Genomic DNA, 21,079 nt, shown 5'->3' with positions numbered 1-21,079 from the left:
ATTTTATTGATTATAATTCAGTAAGTTTAGGAATTGTTGCCGCACACAAATGTATATCAGTTTGGAGTCATTAAGGTGTTAATCTTAAAAGGAAAGTCAGTCTCGTTCTGCAAATGAGAGTCAACTGAATTTACCTTCCAGTATATTCATGTTGCTAATAGAATCTGTCGTGGAGGATTTATTCCATGCACTTTGGGAGAGGTCAATGAGTTTGAGCACTGACTTTTCAATGAGAAAATCTCTATGTACCTCCAAACCAGAGGGAGGCAGTGTGCCGCTGCTTGAAGGAGGCTGTCCAACTGCTCCAATCCCTTTTCTCTCTCCTCCCTCTTCTTCACTCTCTCGCTCGCCTCTCTTCAGTGATCACAACAGTACTGCAGAGGGACATGCCAGCCACTTTGATCATCACACCAGGGGAGAAGAGAGAGGGAGGGAAGGAGGGATAGCGAGAGAGAAAGAGAACCCAGAGACAGAGTATCATGCAGAAGTATATGTGGCTGATGTTGAAGAAGTTCATCTGATGGAACAGCGGGTCAGCCAGCTAATGGAGAGCTAACGGAGATAGAGGGGAATGAGGAAGCGAGCAAGAGTGTGAATGAAATTGGGAGAGAGGTCAGGCTGAGTATGTGATTTGAGTTGGTGAACATGGATGTGAAGTTGAGAGAGTGAATGACAGTGAATCATAGAAAGTGATGGAGTGAAAAAGGACATGCAAGAGTGAACAGGTGGGTGACAAAGTGTTCATACAGTATACTTTACCCATGGATTAAAAACACTAACATTAATAAACCCCACCAACATGTTGCGTTACACATTGGTTGCACCCTCAGAAAGCCTTGCTTGTGCTGCAAAGTACTGTTGCATATTCTACCACTTTTTAACCCTAGAAGACCAAGCAATTCTAATGCTTTCTGTGAGAAAATGTTGTGCAGTATGAGATGGTGTAGTCAAGGCAGGTTGTGCTACACCAACTACAGTACCTAGTCATTGAGATGTGTGTATGTAGAGTATGATGATCTTGTGTTATGGCTGCCCTTCCACAGAAATGTGGATGCATGCAGTAAAGTCCAATCAAGTGAAAGTGAAGTCACAAAAAAAGAAATCTGAGATGCATTAGAAATGCACCTTTACCCTCCGAGCAGTTAAATGGGAGGCCCAGTGTATGTGTTTGAGTGACAGCTGACCCAGCAGGAATGCTGAGACACAATGTAAACAAACTTACAAGCCAAGGAGAGTGTTTTGTTAGCAGCAGTATTGAAGAATAGTTTAGCACCATTTAGCATCTAAACTGATCAATCTTGGCTTTTGAATGTATGTTTTTAAGCTGTTCAGTTTGTTACAGATGACTTGCTATCTAGCCTGCAAAATGAAAGTTAGCGGTGCACGTTTTCCTCTTCAGAAAGAAAGCAAATGTGGGTTGCACTGATGGTTAAGCTTGTCTCTATGGGTATGTCGAGGCTCGCGAAGCAACCGCTGTGTAAATAAGCAACCTACACCTGGATGGATCACACATAAAAACCTAAACTTCTGGCAAACACTGCAATTTCTGGCAAAGTTTGAGAGGTGATATTTTTGGGTCCCATAGAAAGGGAAGAGGTGAACTTTGCTCCATGTGGCTGTGTTGCACCCTGTTCAGTGGGTCTTTACCATCAGACCTTTCAAGAGGTCTAAGTCTGTCAAAGTGTTAAATGAAAGACAGTACCTATCTCTCACCATCTCATTTAAAATAAACTCTGGTCTAACTGGACTCTGCAATGTTGTGTTTTTAGACCAAACATGATACAAGACTCATTCTGTTCCCTACGGGGGGGTTCAATTTTTATTCGTCATCAGGACTTGATGCATCCAAGTTCAGAATCATTCAGTTTTGGCACCTTGAAAGACATTACGCTTTTTTAAAATTCTCATTTACAACAACACAACGCAAAACCAAACGAGAAAAATGAGACAAAGAAAAAGTCTAAGGCTGTGTGAGAGTTCAAAGGAACTGAGAAAATAAAAGTAAATGAAAAGGCAAGATAAGATTTTCTTCTGTTAAAAAAAGCCTTGATACGTTCTCCAAGGTTTGTTCTTTTTGTTTCAAGCGTAATGAAGCTCCACCCCAAATTACCCACTCAAAAGAAAAGAAAGAAAAATTGAAGTAGACACAGTACTGTAACATTGATTTCTACTTTGTCATCCCACTGCCCTTACATGGTATTGTTCAGTTGTTCAAAACATAGGTTCCTTAAAAGCAGATCGGATGATTTTGATTAGCATGCATGTAAATTCTTAATTTTTTGGAGTCACTTAGCTTCACCTCGCTGGTAGCCATGTTCTCTCACGCACTACTTTGTGTCTTTGGCAGTAGTGACATTTCATTGTCCACAGTCTTCTTCAAGTTTGCTGAGAGATCCTCGATTACCCAGAGTTCGCTCTTCACTCCGCCCCTTCATGGAGCAAAAAAAGTAAGGTCAACTTTAGTTGACCCTGAACAACGATGGCTGCCAGGGTTTCGGCGGAAGGCCAAAAGATTTTTTTTGTTGTAAAAGAATGTGATGATGTGTCTAATACTAACCAATATCAGTGTATCAAGTAGGCTGAAGCCTTTGCCCGTCAAATGAGCCAGTCACGGTGAATCCTCCGTCTTGGTTTAGTTTCCATGACGACTTGATTTAGTTTCACTTGTAGGTTACTTTGTTTTCTTTTTTTTTTTCTTGTTGATATTTTTGCGCCAGGGAAGTCTAGTCATGATTTATTAACATATATATTCATATATAATCAATACATATATTAACTTGTGTTTTTTCTTTTTTTTTCTTTTTTTGCGGCCTGAATTGTTCCCTGCTAAATCCCACACCGCAATGGTTCACAGTATTAATGCGAATAAAGAATGAAATCAAGAAGATACAGCAACTAAAGAAAGGAGTGGGGTTTAAGGGAGGTTAGGGTGTGTGTTGGGGGGCTTGTGGGATGGTAGTGCGAGGGCGGGATCATAGGCAGGGCCGAGGGGTCAACTAAGCCCCCTTTTCATCAGACTGAGGAAGAGTAAAAAATATAAAGTTCACGTTTTAACGGGCAGTCTGGCCCAGCCCACCACTCCACGGCTCCACAGCCCCGAGACAGACAACCACTGGCCGCCCCCCACCCCCCCCTCCCGACTCTTCTTTGCCCATCCTCCCCCTCAAATCTTTACAAACATGTTCAAAACTTGTTAAACAATGGTAGATGGGAAAATCATGCATGTTTCTTTTTTTATGCATTTTTTCTCAGTTTCCTTTTTTTTTAAACAGGAACTCAGTGATCATCTGAGGTGCTGTGGAGCGCTCAGAAGTTCCCTTCTGTCTTACCCCTCACTCCATCTATCCATTTAAGCCTCTTTCCATCTCCTTACACCATGATCTGTCTTTTGCCTTCCCCCCAAATTCCCTCTGATTTTTTTGTGTCTGAGAACCCTCTATCAGTTTCATACAGGTGTGGTGCGTCGGTTGGCGGTGTTGCTGTGGCCGCCTGAGTCTTTCATGTCCTTCTGGATGCAGTTGTGGACCTGCAGGAAGTTGTGGTCCCTCTCCGTGGAGTTATAGGTGGCTGTCGGGGTGCCCGTTTGGCCCTTGGGTAGCGTGTACATGGATAGCTCGGTGGAGGGCAGTGCCCCAAAGGCCTTCAGGCCCACCGGTGATGCCTCCCGGGAGTGTGAGGGATCTGTAGAGCGTGACGAAGAGCGTGAGCGGCGTCGATAGCGGTAGCGGTAGCTGGGGATGCGCGTGATGGCCGCACCTTGGAGGTAGTCGGCAGCTCGCGCCCCCACGCGCAGCTCCCGATGGCGGTCGATGAACATGTGCACGGCCAGCACGCCCACCATTTCGGCCATGATGAAGGAGAGGGCGCCAAAGTAGAAGGACCAGCCGTAGGAGTAGCTGTTCTTCTTGGAGTCACTCTTGGAAGGGTCCCCAGCATTGGCTGATATGTACACAATGATTCCTATGATGTTGCTCAGGCCTAAGACAGGGAAAGAAGATGAGAGATCAAATTTAAAATACAGCCAAACTGTTTCTCAAATAGGCCCACACACTAAAAAACCAAAGTCATCACAGTTATTATCATTGTCAGCAAAAAATAAAAAATATTAAAAAAATACCACTAGGCTACTTATCTTGTTTAGATTAAACCATAATACAGTTAGCTACAAAAAGAGGTAAGTGAGGATACAGCTGCTGCTTCACACCTCATGTCGACACCCTCTGAATTAAAACAAATCAAATTCATGTAAAATTAGCTAAACAGGTACGTATTTTAACCATGAACTCTGAGATGCAAACCGGGGCAGATTCAGCCATACATTAATTACTTATATTTGAATATCTTTGTTTGTAACTCTGTAGTTCGCCGTCCCCATCTTTTCCTACCAACAATGTTCAAATTAACAGCCAATCTCTCTCATCTGTCTCACCTTTTCTCTCCATTTCTCTTTCCTTTTCTCCCTCCCTCTATTTTGATCATATGTTGTTCTTGTCATACATCATCACTTTGGCAGCCAGGGCAGACAGACAAAAGCACAAATATGCAGATAAACAGTGAAAACAATACTGTATAAAGTGACAGAAAAGCAGACTGGGGTGTGAGGACTGTGAGGGCCTGATTGAGATGGATCAGAGCAGAAGAGTATCAGGGACACCTTATTTTTAGAGTGTAATCCCAGTGGCCTCCTCTTAGCCTAGCAACAGGGCGAGAGAGACAGACACAGCGAGAAAGAGAGTGAGAGAGAAACAGAGGGAACTGCGTCTCTCACTTCTGACTTGAAGGGGAACTAGTTATCTAGCGCAGCACAGTAGGCCATGGCCTAGAACCAGAGTACAAACACACACATGCATGCACACACAAAAACACAAAATCTCTGGCAAAATGGCAACCTGCGCTACCTCTCCCTAGCTTCATCCCGAGGCAATTGTATGCTACACACATGGCCACCGCTACGCAACACATCACCTGGTGGTCAGCGAGTCCCACCGTGGCTTCGCCTGCCTTCGTAAAGGGGCGTTTGTGATCTTCAAAATGTTCTGATACTGTGCTGTCACCTGTGTCTTCCTCACCTCTTTATTCATTTGTCCCCTCAGCTCTGCCTCATTTTCGTCAGTGTTTCCCTTCATTTTCTTTTATATAGGTGACTGGTGAATAACAATGTCCAGATTTGTTTTTTCATAGTCAGACGCGTCACTCATACGGGATGAAGGGGTGAAGCATTGTCTCCAGTCAGCCTTAAATGCAGCTTTATCCATTGCTGTATTCTAATTAAAGCTGCTCTAATTAATATGTTTATATTAACAATGGGTCAAATGACTATGTATGATGTGAAAGTGAAAGTTCCCCTCAGCTCTGCCCATCATTTTAGAGCCTTTCAGCTCATAGTTGTTTTTTTTTTGTGGCCTGCAACTTTGCTGTTTTGGTCCACTCTCACCACTCTCATAATGCTTTTCATATTCATAAGGTGATGCCTCCTTCCTCTCCTTCCCTTTGTACCTGCGGAGACGAAGAGAATGCCGGCGCTGAGGATGATGTTGTGGCGTGACTTGTAGAACTCGCTGGCGGCGATGCACAGCCCCCCCATGAAGAGCAGGATCACACTCAGGATAGGGAAGATACTGGAGGCTCGTACAGCACCTGGGCACACACACATCAAGGCCAAAATAATCCTCATTGTCATAATTGTCACCACTGGATACGTTAAATATATTATTATTATTACAAATAGTATGACAGCTGAATGATCAAATCATAGATGACACGAATGGAGCCTTTAAATTGTAAACTTTAAGTTGTTAGTAATAAATAACTGCAGCATCAATAGCAAAACTACTTACATTTTCCAAAGCAACTTTCTTTATATTTACCCTTTCAGGAAGCCAGTGATTTCAGTTGCTACCAGCATGGCATGAGAATCAAATTGCAAAGACACATATCAGCGATATGATCCCTTAAAGATCTCTTACAGGGCTAAATATATTCTGTATTATAATTTACTTCACCATGACTACTTAATCTATAGAATACATGTACTTGCAAAAAACTTTTTCCACATTTGGAAAAATCTCTTTACCTTTACCATCTGTATCAAAGATCTCTCCTCCTTTTGTGCAGTGTATCTGTCTCCTATCACGCCCTTCTTCATTGCTTTATCACTCTATCACTCCATCTCTCTAACTCTGTCTCTTTCCTCTTTCTCTCTCCTATCAGTCTGTCCATCAGCTGTCTGTCTGTTTGCCCTCTGCGTGGCTGATTTGCTGATTGGCCTCAGGGTTGTCATGGTGTTGCCGTGGTCACGGAGCTCGATCTGGTTTCAGAGGTGATCAATTTCTCATGCCGATACAGTTTCATGGATAATTCTGCTTCTTTTATTGACAAGATCATATTCTTCTTTTTCCTGTCTAATTCTTTGCAAGAACACACATGTGTAAGTAAGGCAAGATAAGTATTAAAGCTAACGTTTTCTGTAATATCATTATGTTAAACTAAACCTTAAATTTACCGTGTTTGGAGACACTTTCCATGCTCTGCTATATGGGGTTTGTCAGATAAGTTAATCTTCAACTTTATTACTCAAGTAAATAATATACTTGTGTTCATCACATTCAGTTGATGGCAGTTCAAGCAGCTCTCACAAATGCAGCATTAGGTAGTTTGTAATTTAATAGTTATACAATCTTAAGCACAAGGTTAAAGGATGATGCCATTTCATTACAGCTTTAATATTATTTTTGTAGTTTCAGCCATTAGGTATGTAGGTAGCTCTTTTTATCCCTGAGAAGAAATTTCAGTCTCACAACAGCAGAGATAAGTAGGGAATAGAAAATGCTAATAATAAATAATGAATACATACAGAATACAAAACAAATACTATAAGAATAGACATATGTGAGATTTATGTGCATTGGCATGCATCTGTATAGCATAAAAGTATAGTTGGTACGGTACAGTACAGTCCATGAAGGGTGACCATCATGCTGTGGCCTCAGAGACCACAGAGTTGGCTGCAACTGCAGTAGGGGTGGTAATCTCTTGGCACCCCACGATTCGATTTGATTACGATTCAGAGGGGTGCGATGTGATTATAAAAACGATTATTGATGCATCTTGATGAATAATTTTTTTTTAAACAAATCTCTGAATAATTACTAAGCATTTAATTTACGCATTAAATCCAAACATCTCCTAATTAGCTTAAAAGAACTACTTTGCATCCCTAATCATTTCTTTAACAACCAGTTGTCAGACTCCTCTAAGAACAGAAATATAAGGATGTACAGTATGTATACAGGACAGAGCTGTACACCAGTTTAGTCTAAGTTTGTGCCTGATGTTCTCAACGTTCAGACAAGTAGGTAAGTTAGTAATGACATACAGTTAAAGTAATTAATATTACTTATTACTAATTTAGCTAATGTTACATAACAGCCAAAATACGTGCTGTACAGGGGAGATGTTAGCTAGCGCTCACAGCCTTCACTTTTCCCACACTGCACTTCCACCTTTTGTGTTCCGTCAACGTTACGTTATCAATTAACATTTAAATAATCTATTTCTTTTCTTAATCGAGTCAGAATCTTCCACGTCCGCATCACGATGCATCTTAGAATCGTTTTCTTCACCCACATCTAGACTGCATTACCGCAGGCATTATAGTATAGTAAAATAGCTATTGGTTCAAAGGGAACACTTGAATCCTTCCTTTGAACACCTTGGCGGATGACACCGTTACTGAAGGTGCTTCCTAGGCCATCCATCTCCTCATGAAGGGGATGAGATGGTTTCTCCAGTATGGTCCTGATTTTGGACCTCATCCTCCCAGCCACCTCCTCCAGGCTGTCAAGAGAACTCCTACAACAGAGATGCCTTCCAGACCAGTTTATTTCAGTTTGCATCACCATCCATAATGCCGCCTCCCCAACAGAAATCCTTCACCTTGTTTCTAATGACAGTGATAACTCTCCATCTCTTTTTTCATTCCACTAATGTTTTTACTGTCATTTTTTTTTCTTTTTTCCATTGTATCTCTCTTCTCTATGTGTGTACGGTGATGTTTTCATTCACTGAAGCAGATAAAATATTAAGGTGACCTCAGAGTTGGCACTGCACCAAGCTTCCCCTCCTCCTCCTCCTCCTCGTCCATCGTATTTGTTTTTACCCCATCTCCTCTTCTTCATTGACATGTGCTGTCAGGGCAAATTGTCTTCAAGGTGGAAAGCCCCTTATACCAGCCACATGCTGTATGCACACACGGACACACATCTTTTTTTCCAGAGTAAGCGGAAATGTCTCCTGTCTCAGACACGCACACACACATGCACAAATACACACTCACCTGTACTAAACCAGAGGTGAACATACTGCTGGCTGAGATTCTGAGTTTTGAGTCACACACACGGCATATTCTAGGAAATAAAATATGGCAACAGGGTTGTATTTTGTTATTAAAATTTCAATGACCATTTCCTAAGCCTGAACCGCCTTAGTTACCGTTGTTGCCCCTTCCAGCACACAACATATGCAGTTTACGATGGCAGTGGCATTTAGGCCATTCAAAAGTTCATAGTTTTGAACACTTTGTGTTTTTGAAAAGAGACAAAAGTAAGACAAAAAAAAATTTCCCAGCAACTTGTGGAATTAACTGAATTGAACAGACTCTGAAATTGTGTTTTTTCCCTAATGACAGACAGTTGACTTCATAAACAAAAATAATGACTTAATAATTTAGTGTTAAGTGTTTTTTACTGAAAGTACTGTAGGCCACGTCAACCCTCAACTCACCTGTCCCGAATCTCAACTATTCTCATCTGGTCAAAATCACAGCTAACAACATGATATGGAAGAAGCCAAGCTACGATGACTTCACACACTGTGAAATTTCCATGGTAACTGTAGTTTTTTGTATGCTGATAAAGGAACCATGGCTTAACTCCATTAAGGTCACAAAGGTTTTAACTTCTAATCTCGAGTGCTGTATTTGATATTCACTTATCTTAGAGGATGGACCCCAGTAACATGATTAACTTTTACAAAATGATGAGCTAAAATTGACAAAATACGGGGATATAAGTGGAAAAGAAAGGAAAGGAGTAGGAAAGAAAAAAGTAATGAAAGCAGAAGAGGACAAAGAATACGAGACGAGGAGAAGTGAGAAGACTGCAGGCCTTCACTTCTCTGTGAAGCTGCTTTGCCTCGAGCAATCTCTTTATCTCTCTCTGTCTCTCTCTCTTTCTCTCTCTCCTCTCTGCACAAGCGCTTTAAGCAGAAGGCAGGGAATTTAAAAGGAAGAATTTTTAACCAAATTCGCTGGCCTCCAGGCACACCCTGCCACCAGGCACATCACAGCACAAAGACTGAGAGACGGGGAGAGGTGAGTTGAAAGTGAACAAGCTTCAGCAGCAGTAGTGAGAGGAGAAGTTTAGAGTATTTCTTTAGTAGCTTTGTCGAGGATGCTTAAAGCTGCAGTGGGGATTGAACCTCTGACTTCCTGGTTGTGGGATTATCTCTGTAAACTACAGGCCATCCTGCCTCAACATACAACACAACGTTAGCAAGTCAAACATTTCACAGTCACATCTGCTGTCCAAGACATTCTTGCAGCAAAATATCCGTTCCTTGGCTATTGGCTTTTTTTGTCATTGACTGTTCTGAAACTTTGCTCATTGTATAGCCTACAGTATCATGAAATCTGTAATTAAACCAAGCAAAGTTATAGTTCTGTATCAAAAACATGTTTCCCCATGTATCCAAAGCCATCACACTTAGTTTTAAAAAATGCAATTAAAGATATCATTGCTCAGTTGTGTTAGAGGGCAGTCTTGAATTTGAAAGTAATAAGAAAGCTTTACTAGCTAAGGGATCAACAGTTGATTATCTGCATCCATCAATCCATGCATTATATTTTCCCATTTATTCTGCACAGGGTTGCAGGGGAATCAAGTTTCCCCAGCTCATATTCAGAAAGAGACGGGGTTCACCCTGGACAGGTCACATGTCTGCTAATTATCTGCAAGTAAGTGATTTGTAATATTGATGCAATGTTTCCCTGTCGGACCATGAAGTGGTGGAGGATTATTATTTTACTGCTGCCATTTTGAATGAGAAGAGTCATCAAGGCTTTATGTAATTCCTGTACATGCTGAAACAATTATCAAGAGAATCTTCATGATAATGATTTTGTTGCTGATATTCCAATAACATAGGTCTACAGTTAATCATAAATATAAATGATCATTGGATGTGTAACTTTGATCACACACATTGTTAAGAAGCTGATCCTAGGCCAGTTTATTTCTGTGTACTTTTCAGAATTTTTTCCAGTTGAATCTCAATTTTGCAAATCAAGCACACCGTGTGTGACATCCAGTCATATTTGTACCATGTGAGTCATTATGTACTGTGCACTATGGTTCTGATACAATACACAGACAGAAGGCAGAGCAGACACACACACACAAACCAAAACTGTTTCCATCCTCCTTCTCTAAAACCTCTTTTCTTTTTCATTCTCTCTGTAACACTGTTTCACCATCCCTTCATTTTTCTCACTGCTTGGTTGGTTCTGCTGCAGTGGTGTGTGTTTATATGGTTGTGTGCGTGTGTGTCTCCGGCTGACTTATGGTTTCATTAGCTGCGGCAGAGGAGAGCCTTGTAATTGTGGCTGAATTATAGAGGCGGGGGTGGACACCACCATGGGAGCTCCCTGGGTTCACACACACGTATACACACAAACGCACACTTTAATGTATACACATAAACTACAGTACAGTGCAGCAATCCCCCCCCCCAATCACACAAACACACACACACATCAACTCAACAAGCTACAAAGTGAACACACTCATCGATCAGCCTCCCACCCCCTCACTCGCTCACTCTCACGCTCCAAAGTGGGGTGTTTCCCATACAGTGTATACTTCCCACGCAGGAACTATCTGCTCACTCTCTCTTTCTCTCACAATCACACACTCATCTAACTCTCTCACACACACACACACACACACACACACACACATTTCGCCCACTTGGGTGAGCCCAGCAGCACAAAACATGTGGTAGTGGGAACTTGGCAAAACAGCTACAGGGGAAAAACTAACAGTATATGCGTGTGTGTGTCCATGTAAAGCTGACACACTTGTTCACCAGTAGAATCCTTTTTAGAAAATGAACAGATCTTATTTAGAGGGAAGAAGAAAAACACAAGCCTGGACACACACCACCGGGTGTGTGTGTATTTTTGTATGAATGTTGGACACGCACACAAGGGTGCTTGCGCAGTCTGCCAGTCATTATCATGCCGTATTACTCATGTAAATCGTGATATGCCTCCATGTCACAACTCGGCTCCCAAAAATAGCTGCAGTGACATCAGTGAGCCGGGTGACATCATCAGTGGGTGACGTCACGTGTCTCTTAGCATCCCGATTCGGAGTGTTAGCTTTATGTAAAAGGATCCAGCGGTCTAATTTTAGCAACCACTTCAGCGTGTTCAGAACGAATCGGGACACTTTTTTGTGTGCGTTCATATATGTCTATCTTTGTAAGGACCAAGTTTTAAACCTTATAAGTGAGGACATTTTGGCTTAATAGTTTCAGGTTTAAAGTCACTGGACTTTAAACCTGAAACTATTTTTTCTAACTTAATACATTTACACAAAAACCTACAAAACATTTAAACAGTTTATAAAATACTATACATTGTTAACTACTCTCTACCTTGCCCAGCCACTGTACTACATTCAATCAACAGTAATAATAATTCAATAATTGAGGCATTATTTTATGGAGTACTTTTACTTTTGTTATAAACATTTTGCTGATAAAAACGTTTACTACAGTCTTACTGAACAAAATGTTTGATAGCAGTGCATTTACTTGTAATAGAACATCTTTAAATTCTGGTATTTACTGACACGTTTTTCTCGTGTGTGCATCCTTGACGTCTAACAAACATGTTGCATTCACTTCCGTCCTCATGAAACATTTGCAAAGCTGATTTGTTTAATATTTTACACCCTGCATTGTTGCATTACATGTGCTAGCAGCTCCCTCCTCCTTTCTTGGTGCTTTCCTGGCTTATGATTCTACCACCAGCTGTCAATCAGTGAAATAACTTTAAACTGTTGCCACAACGTGTGCTGCCTCATCAACATGCCTTTCCACGTACATATTCCAGTTGTTGACATGAACCTAAAACATATTGCTCCACAGCTCCTTTAGTTGTTGAAAACTCCACAAGATGCTTTAAAATAAAATATCGGACTATTTCTTCCACCACTAGTTAAGGTTAGGCAGTAGATGTGATGGTTGGGGTTAGGGACTAACGGATAATTTATTTAAGAGGGTGCTCACAAATATAGAAGTACAAACATCTGTGTGTGTTTGTGTGTGTGTGTGTGTGTGTGTGTGTGTGTGTGTGTGTGTGTGTGTGTGTGTGTGACAGTGCCTTGTTCAAGCCAGTTAGGGCCAGAGCTGAGCTGTTAGCCATATCTAATCCCATTCAATGGCTCTATGCATGATACGACTCACACTCACTTACTCACAAACACACACACACACACACACACACACACACACACACACACACTTCAAGCACACCAACACAAACACACATTCACACTGTGTGTTATATACTTCACACCCTTTTCATCTATCCCTGCATACACACAGCCACTTTTCTATCCTAAATTTATTCTGTTACACACACACACACACCATGCAACCATGCACACAATGGCTTATACGTGCCCTCAGTGATGACCAAGTATTGTGCACTTCACCTAATTTAAATTAAACCCCAAAATACACTTCACTAACAAGGACCAGGCCTGCGAAGATCTAGATTTAAAATGGTTTATTGCTTATGATGGAGCTTGAGATGGGATTGTATGGAGAGAACGGATCGAGTGCCCGGAGGGTGGGCTGAGGGATGCAGGGATGGGGCAGAGGGTCGAGGGATGAGGGGTAGGCTTCGAGGTGTGATGGATGAAGGGTTGAGGGGAAGACGGGTGAGGGATGAGGGAGATGAGTCTGATACGTGCCGATGGATGTAGGCATGAAGGTGTGTGGGAACCGGCGGACTCGAGACTCTGGGTGGGGGAGACGTCTCTTAGTCAGTGGACGAGTGAAAACCCCCAAAAGAACTCCACATGGAAAGGTGAGCGTGGGCGTTTCTGATATCGTTTAGATATCACTGATTACAGATTACATTGCGAATGTAAGTGAGGTATGCTGTTGAGGACCAGCGGCCGAGGATTTTGATGATGTTATATGGGATTCCCTGCCTGGAGGCAGTGAAGGCGGCTCCGATGCGGAATGAATGCCCAGAGTACAGTTCTGGGGATATTCCAGATTTGGATAAAATTTTGCGAAGGTGTTGGTGTTGTTTGTCACACTCATGAGAAAGCTGAATCAAGGGGAGGTGAACGGAAAAGGTGTGCTTAAGTACTTGGTGTGCGGAAATTGGAATAGTTCAAGGCGTGGTCTTGGTCCCCGAATCTAGGGCTGCATTCGAAAAGTCTTTTTTGCTCAGGAAGGTTCCTCACTGAGTGAAGTGAACCGGATGTATTTCAGTGGCAGCCATGATAAGAGCTGTTCGAATTCTCTAAAAGCTAAGGAAAGGTGCCTCAATGCTTCCTTTCATATCTCCTTTAGCATAGGGTACACCTGACCATCCTTTACGAAAGGAAAGGAGAGAATGCCGTCCCACAATTCCTTGCGGCGGCAACATTTAAAGCGGCGCACGTTCTCAAACTCAAACGATAAAATCCATCAACCACATTTAGCAAAATCCTTGCAGTACAGATGCACATTACGATAACTGAATAAGACTCACAATTACCGTCTTTGTTTTGGTTTGTTTTCTTTTGGCTTTTTTTGTAATATAATACTGTTTCAACACCGTTTTATGTTTCTGGTTGTTGAAATAAGCCATGAAGTGTTTTCTACAATAAAAATAAATAAATCACCAACCATGATGGAAAAAGGAGGTTGATCACCATGTAAGTTACCATTGCCTATTAAGCCTTTTCTCTCTTATGCCATAACTTGCTAATATGCACATATCTTAAATTGTCAACAATAACTGAGACCCATTCCAGCTGTTACTAGTCTTGTAGTCTTGTAACGTGATCAAAGTGAGGATAATGTTGCAGCGTGTAGCCTCAGGTTATGTACTGCAGCCTTCAGCACATTAATTTTACTTCAGTCACAGATGCTGACACCCTCGCCTTAATAAAGGCAAAGAACAAGCTGGATAACCTCTACAGAAGGCGTTTCCCACACACTGACTTATTTGTGGCGGCTTGCCACATTATCAACGCTGATTTTCGATTGATTTTGTTACTATTTAAAATGGTTAAAATCGTATTCGATGACAGAGCGCTGCACAGCGTATATATTCTCTCAGCATCTCCTCACGCCCCGTCGCTCCCTCTCTTGGCACAGTTAGGCTGTATTTCTGTAGGAAACACTGTATTTACATACAATTGGGATTCATGTTGATAAATACGTGTATGGGTGGGCAGGAGGGTGAGTGTGAGCAAGCATTCTCAATGTGACAACCCTGTCCATTATTTAGTGACTGGTAGGCTACCTTATCTGCCTTTTTGCTGTCTTGGTTATTAAGTAATATATTCCACCGTGTTGTCCACCTTTAGATGGCCTGCATTACAACAACAGTGTCAAAGATGCGCTTTTTGTAGTCCATCTTCAGAACACTGTAGTTTCATTACAGCAGGTCACGGCAGTAAAATCCACCATCGCATAATTACGTCGCTTAGAAAAGAGCAGTCGGATTCTCTTAGACCCGCCGTCCTCTTTTCCTAAGTCCTTACAGATTCTCCTTCACATCTTTCCTTTACCTCATGACGTTTTCCAACGAGGTCAAGAAAAGGTGGTTAGGAAAAGAGATTTTTTTTGACTTTTCGGGTGCAGCCTTCTTCATAAAACTTCATATAGTTCCTGTTTTATCAAGTCAGGGTTCAGTGTGTCACACAACAGTCTCACACAGATGACCATGTCATAGACACTTATTCTCATAACCCACAGACACACACTATTTCAGATATTATATATTATATATATTTGCAGATTTGTGTTTCAAATGTGAAGTGAATTCATCTTGGGGACACCAGAGACAGATACAGTTTCTTTCGGATACCTCCATTAGTACACTAACATGTAGTACGCTGACAGTAGTACAAAAACAGCCATTGTGCACCAGAAATGACAATCAAAAAAAATAGTATACTTTTACTTTGACTTGCATGTGTGTGCAATCGCAACCGGTGCTGCTTCCTCAGCTGCCATTTTCACAAGTTTGAAAATAGGTTGGTGGTCCCTCCTCTTCTGCTACAAATCCAAATGGAAGTGTCCAGTGTTCCACACTCAACGTTTTGACTGTTATGAGTACACCATCTACGTACACATAGTAAACTTTCCTTGCCATACTTCTCAGTGTTTATGCACTTCTGCACTCAAAATACCAAGTGTAAGAAAGGAAGGGTGCGAATTGAGACACAGCAAGTGTGTCACACAACTCTATGATAAAACTGAATGAAAAACAGCTCAGGTTTCAAGGACAACAGGAGTATAGCGTGCAATAATAGCAGACAGTGCAAGAGATATGTTGGACATTAGACTATACATCAAAGACTGGCTTATGTAGGACATCACAGAGTCTCAGCAGGCTGAGGCGAATGCTATGTCCTCGTGCTGTCTTTGTTTTCTGGAGAGCTTGTGACTATAGTTGCATGCCATCCCAGTTTCTTTGAAATTAATGGTCAAAAATGAAAGAGGAAAACTGTGTTGATGTTTGAAGTGCCATTGTCATTCTGAAAGAGCTCTAGCATATCTCATACCAAAAGACATTGTAGGCTTTCTAAAATATTTCACCAAGAGGTTGATCTTTCCCTTAGAGCGTCACGAAAAATTAATTGTCCAAATTCAACATTCTCCGCTTCCCTGGTCAGGCTATGATCCTGATAAGAAAGGATATTAATACACAGGAGATGCAATAGATTTACTGCTACTGAATCCAGTTTTCATTGGACAGACTACCTACTACTACTATTGGACTGCATGGAACGCTCATGCAGCCCCACTTTGTGATCTTGTCTCATACACATTTTTGTACAAGTCTTGTAAAATTCAACTTCTTATTCCCAACTGCTTACCTGGCCAGCATTAAAAGACAGTGGTTTTACTGGATATTTCCGAAATATTGTTTTGTATAGCTGTCTTGGGAACCAATCCAAAATCGACCGGCAAAAACCCTACCTGATCCCCACATGCATAATTAATTTTCAAAAAAGAGACACCCGATCCAAAGGGGACCAGAGGAAAATAAGACCAGATCCAACATGTGGTGTGACTCAAAAAGAGCCTTATAGAACACCAATCAGATTAATTAACAAGCAGCCATACATAAACAGTAGCAATTCTGATAATAATGTCCAAAGAATGAAGGTAAATTAATAACAAATTATATCCAAAAATTATATGTTTATATGCTTCAAAGACTAATTTATTGAAATAATTAAAAGTCCTATTTTCACCCACTGCATTGATAATAAAACACTCTATAGCCAATTGGGCGATTATATTTTTTTTAACCAATGTAATATCAGTAAATCAACCCCCCCAAAAGGTAATTAAATAGCATACATTATTTACATGGGCTACTGATTTTCCTAAAATGTTTTATCCCAAAGTGATATGACATAGCAAGTGATCAGAATAGACGCTCTGATCTATTCGGATTCCCTCAGATATTAGATGTGTTGACACATATGGAAAGGTCATTAATTTTACATTAATCATGCAGATTTCAGATGATTCTGCTCTCTGATTCAGATGGGTACATGGGCACAGTAAACTGTAAGCCTTGTACTCTATATTATGCTGTAGTGAAAGATTGGGGTGGTGGCTCTGTCCTCTCTCTCTGTGGCTGCGGCTGATAGTACTGCTGCAGGAGGAAGGCTGACTGCTCGACGTTACATAACCACATGTACAAATTCACCCAGAGAGAGGAGGGTGGGGGTGGAGGGTGATACGGCTCAGAGACTGATGGAGAGAGATCGAAAAGACTCTCGCAGAGAGAGAGAGAGAGAGAGAATGGAAGAGAAAGTGTAAAGAATCCAAAATGAATGACAACTTTTATCCTTGTATAAACTTGGTCTACACTTTATTACTACTCAATTTTAGTCTGTACAAGTGGTCCTAATGGTGGCAGACTGTTCATGAATCTCTTCCAGAAATGGGTTTGAGTCATTTGAGGAAGGGGATTTTTCTACTAAAATTGAAAAGCTGCTGCACTCATTTACACTCAGATCAGTTTGACTTTGAAGCAGTTAAAAGTGTAAATCTACACTAATTTTTCTTGTAAAGAATAAATGTATATTTACATTGTGTTACTCACCAAATCTCATTTTGTGAATCCTTGAGATCCAACAAATGCATTTCCGTCCTCTTAAAACATGTGCAGAGCGCATTTTGCCTTTTAAATACAGCATTGTTTCCATTGATGTTTACTAGCTAACACTCTTCTTCTTCCCTGCCTTTACACCCTACAGTTGATGTAGATTATTTAAACCATGTCAACATTATTTCTCTAACCACGTAGTTTAAGCTGCCTGAATTTAACCAGAATTTATCCGGCAGATCACAAAATGCATGTATGAGTCAATGCTCTGGCTCTGCAATTTCACTGCCAAAATGCTTGTTGGAGGTGGGATTTCTACATTGCACTGTGTTGAGTTTCTCCTTCTTAGTTGGTGTAGGCTACTACAAACAATGGTGACTGAAAGTGTTCGAATGATCAATGTTGAAGAGCAGTTACTTTTAGTGAAATTACTAAAGCGCAGAAACGAGAGAAGGCGTCGGAGGAAATGGTATGTCCGACCCTTGAACCAGTTGAGGCAGAAGAAGGGCAAGCCGGAAATGCTCAGGAGGAAAAGCGATCCTACCAAGCTGACCAATCACAGTTCTTGTGGTCTGCGTCACAGCAACTCGTTACATTTTTGGGGAGATGTGTGACAGACTACGGCGTAGATTCAATGCAGAAGTATAAATTGGCCTTTTGGCTCTCTCCTGTATGATTCATTGTTATTACTATGTAAGTTTATTACATAGTTTTTACGGTGTAATAACTGCTGTTTAAGGATATCAGGAGCCTACTAGTCAACAAACACTTTAAATTTTTTTCATCTCATTATCCCAGGCTTCTGACAGTCAAAACAATACGATTGAAATTCAAGGCGGGTCAGGGAAGATCGGTGGTCTCCCCTCTCTCTCTTCCAGGTGGGAATGTGTATGAGTGATACACAAATGTTGCATCATTTCCATCTGTCAGAATGCATCATCATCCACACTTTACATTGTCATTTTAATTATCTAGCAGCCACTGTTATACAGAGTGACTTACAATGAGTGCAACAGTAGAATGAGCTTTGATACCATATTTCATGAATGACTAGATCTGATACCAAATCACAGAAGATTACAGGAAACCAAAAGCAAAGAGTGCTAAAGTAAGTATGTTAGTGCGTTTACAATTATGATGTAATCCTGTAATCTATAAAAGCGGTGCTCCGAAGACAAACAGACAAAGAACAGAAGAACAATTTGTGCAAATGGTCACATACAATTACGGACCTGCAACAATGTTGAATTAAATGTCAAATACACACTGCACATAGATATCCACCAATCTCACTAGAAATCTCCCTCTTTATTGGCTAAATAGCTAATTAGGAAGCTGATCAAACATCTTAAATTTGTGTACTTACAGAACAGGAGCAACTGGTTTTGACATGCATTTAGGGCATTTAAAGGGTAAGGCTACCAATTCTATATATTTTCCCTACTGTCAATGAACCCCATGAAAAAAGCATAAACCAACAATGAATTGAAATACTTTCTGTGTAATTACAATGTAGCACTTGCCAGACTCTGGTAAATCAAATTGAAGTTGTTTGTATTTCTTTATTTTTCTGTTGTACACATACTACTACTGTTGAGCTGATTACGAATATGATTTGGGCTGAATGGATCCAGTAGGACAGTCGTAGTGTGTGCAGGACAGTGTGTGATATGTAAAGACTAAAAAAATTTATAAATACAAGCCAATAAAGCCAATTGAATTGTATTAATCCTAATCTTTAGTCTTTTAGATGTAGTCACAGCCAGTCATTCTCATAAACATTTACCAACAACGTCACATGTGTCACATGTTTGTCCGAAGCTCAAGTGTACCTCACATTACATGTACAAACACACAAGTCCACAGCAGAGATGGGGACTCGAGTTAGAGACTCGGACTCGAGTGCGACTTAAGTCGCACACACAGTGACTTGAGACTCGACTTTAGACTCGTTCTCAAAAGACTTCAGACTCGACTCGGACTCGAGGTGCGGGACTCGTGAACAATGTTTATTTTTTAGGAAATTTCTGATGACCTTGCTGTTATTCCCCTCCCTGCGTTACCTATAACCTGCCTACGTAACATGTAGCATCAGCTGCGCGCGGCTACATGTGAGAGAGGACAACAAGCACCGGCATCTGCCGCGTCATTCATTATAAACTTTGGCTTTAAAACTTAATACAACAAGGCCCAAAAAAAAGAAACGCTTAACGCAAATAGGTTAGTAACCTGTGGTGAGTAAACATGTTTAGCTCAGCACTGGCCATCTAACGTTAGCTTGCTTCTTGCTTCAGCTACGACCTACGAGAGGTTTACTCCGACTGTCGTTCATTAAGAAATGATGAACGAGCGTTTGTTTACTTGCCAAAGTGTGGTGGTCAATTAATGTAATCCTTTACGTCCCGCTGGCTGCCATCACGTTAATTAGTACCGTTGGCTAGAAAGAGGTTTCAGGTTTATTGTTGATCATGTAACCTTACAGTTTTATTTAGTTATAACGTTATACTGGGTTTGAGAGTCTGGGGGATGTGTTGACTTACAGTAGTTTATAAGCTGTCATTAACTGCATTGCACATTACATGGTTGTGCTCTATAAGTTAAAAACAGGTTACAGCTTTATTGTTGACCATGTAACTTTACAGTTTCATTTAGTTAACTTTACACTGGGTTTGAGAGTCAACAGGGTTTGTTGACTTACAGTAGTTTATAAGCTTATAATAGGTCATTAAGTGTAGACGCATTGTACAAAAGACTACATGGTTGTGCAACAGTTTTATTTAGTTAATGTTACACTGGTGAGTGAGTCTGGGGAGTGTGTTGACTTAAAGTATTTAATAAGTCGTCAATAATTGAATTGCACATTACATGGTTGTGCTCTGTAAGTGAAAAACAGGTTACAGTTACAGAATTCCTTATAGCTATGCAGTTTTATAAGCAACCTGGATTGAATGTAGCAGGTGATACAACATTTGTAATAACCACGAGAGACTTGAGACTTGACTTGGACTTGTGAGCATCTCTGGTCCACAGATATTTTAAATGATTGCCATGGTGATGCAGGGAAGGAATGCAGGACCAGGGGTGGACATATTTGGCAAGAGTGCTGCTTCCACCTTCAACCACTCAGAGTCCACTAGAATCCACACACCTCATCTAGAAACCTAAAATAAAACCTAAAACCAACAGACTACTGCAGGTCATTGTTTATTTTAAAATGCTGAAAAGAGACACTAATAATTGTAATTGTTTTTTAAACCAAACACGCTTAAAACTTTCTAAAAAACATTTCAAGTGGATACTAACCCCAACTTCGGTTCCCTCTCTGTCCTGTTCCCCATCATCCCCTCGCTCCACCCCATGGCCTCCATCCACCAGCTGTCAGACAGGCATGCAGGCCTCGGTGGAGATGGACAGACAGATGGATGGAAAGCAAGAGGGAGGAGGCAAGGGATGGATGGAAGGAAGGAGGAGAGGGAGAGGTGTGACCCATATAGCAGAGCCTAGAGTATTTATAGAAGAAAGTGTCCTAATTGGCAAGCCGCTGGGAGAGCAACAGCACTGCATTGGTACCCTACTCCTTGTCCTTCACCTCCTCAACCTTCCCTTCTCCTTGTCTTCTACGTTTTCCTACCACCTCGTCCTCTTGACCTCTTTCAC

At 41.1% G+C, this 21,079-nt stretch overlaps 1 protein-coding gene across 1 annotated transcript in view; it reads right to left on the bottom strand.

The window, feature by feature from the left end:
• Positions 1-1,788: 1,788 nt before the first annotated feature.
• Positions 1,789-21,079, bottom strand: part of LOC119898613 (voltage-dependent calcium channel gamma-2 subunit-like) — a 67,207-nt gene continuing 47,916 nt past the window's right edge. The window contains exons 3-4 of the mRNA XM_038712763.1: positions 5,497-5,637; positions 1,789-3,978 (exon numbers count right to left, since the gene is read on the bottom strand). Of these exons, the coding sequence (XP_038568691.1) occupies positions 3,446-3,978; positions 5,497-5,637 (674 nt within the window). The 3' untranslated portion in view covers positions 1,789-3,445. The remainder of the gene's footprint in view (positions 3,979-5,496; positions 5,638-21,079) is intronic.

This window comes from Micropterus salmoides, unplaced genomic scaffold (genome assembly GCF_014851395.1).
Source record: "Micropterus salmoides isolate LMB-PRFRI ecotype aquatic unplaced genomic scaffold, ASM1485139v1 Ms_hic_scaffold_12, whole genome shotgun sequence".
NCBI classification, from domain to species: domain Eukaryota; kingdom Metazoa; phylum Chordata; class Actinopteri; order Centrarchiformes; family Centrarchidae; genus Micropterus; species Micropterus salmoides.
Note: the sequence above shows the minus strand (reverse complement) of the source record. Positions and strands in the feature narration are given on the sequence as shown.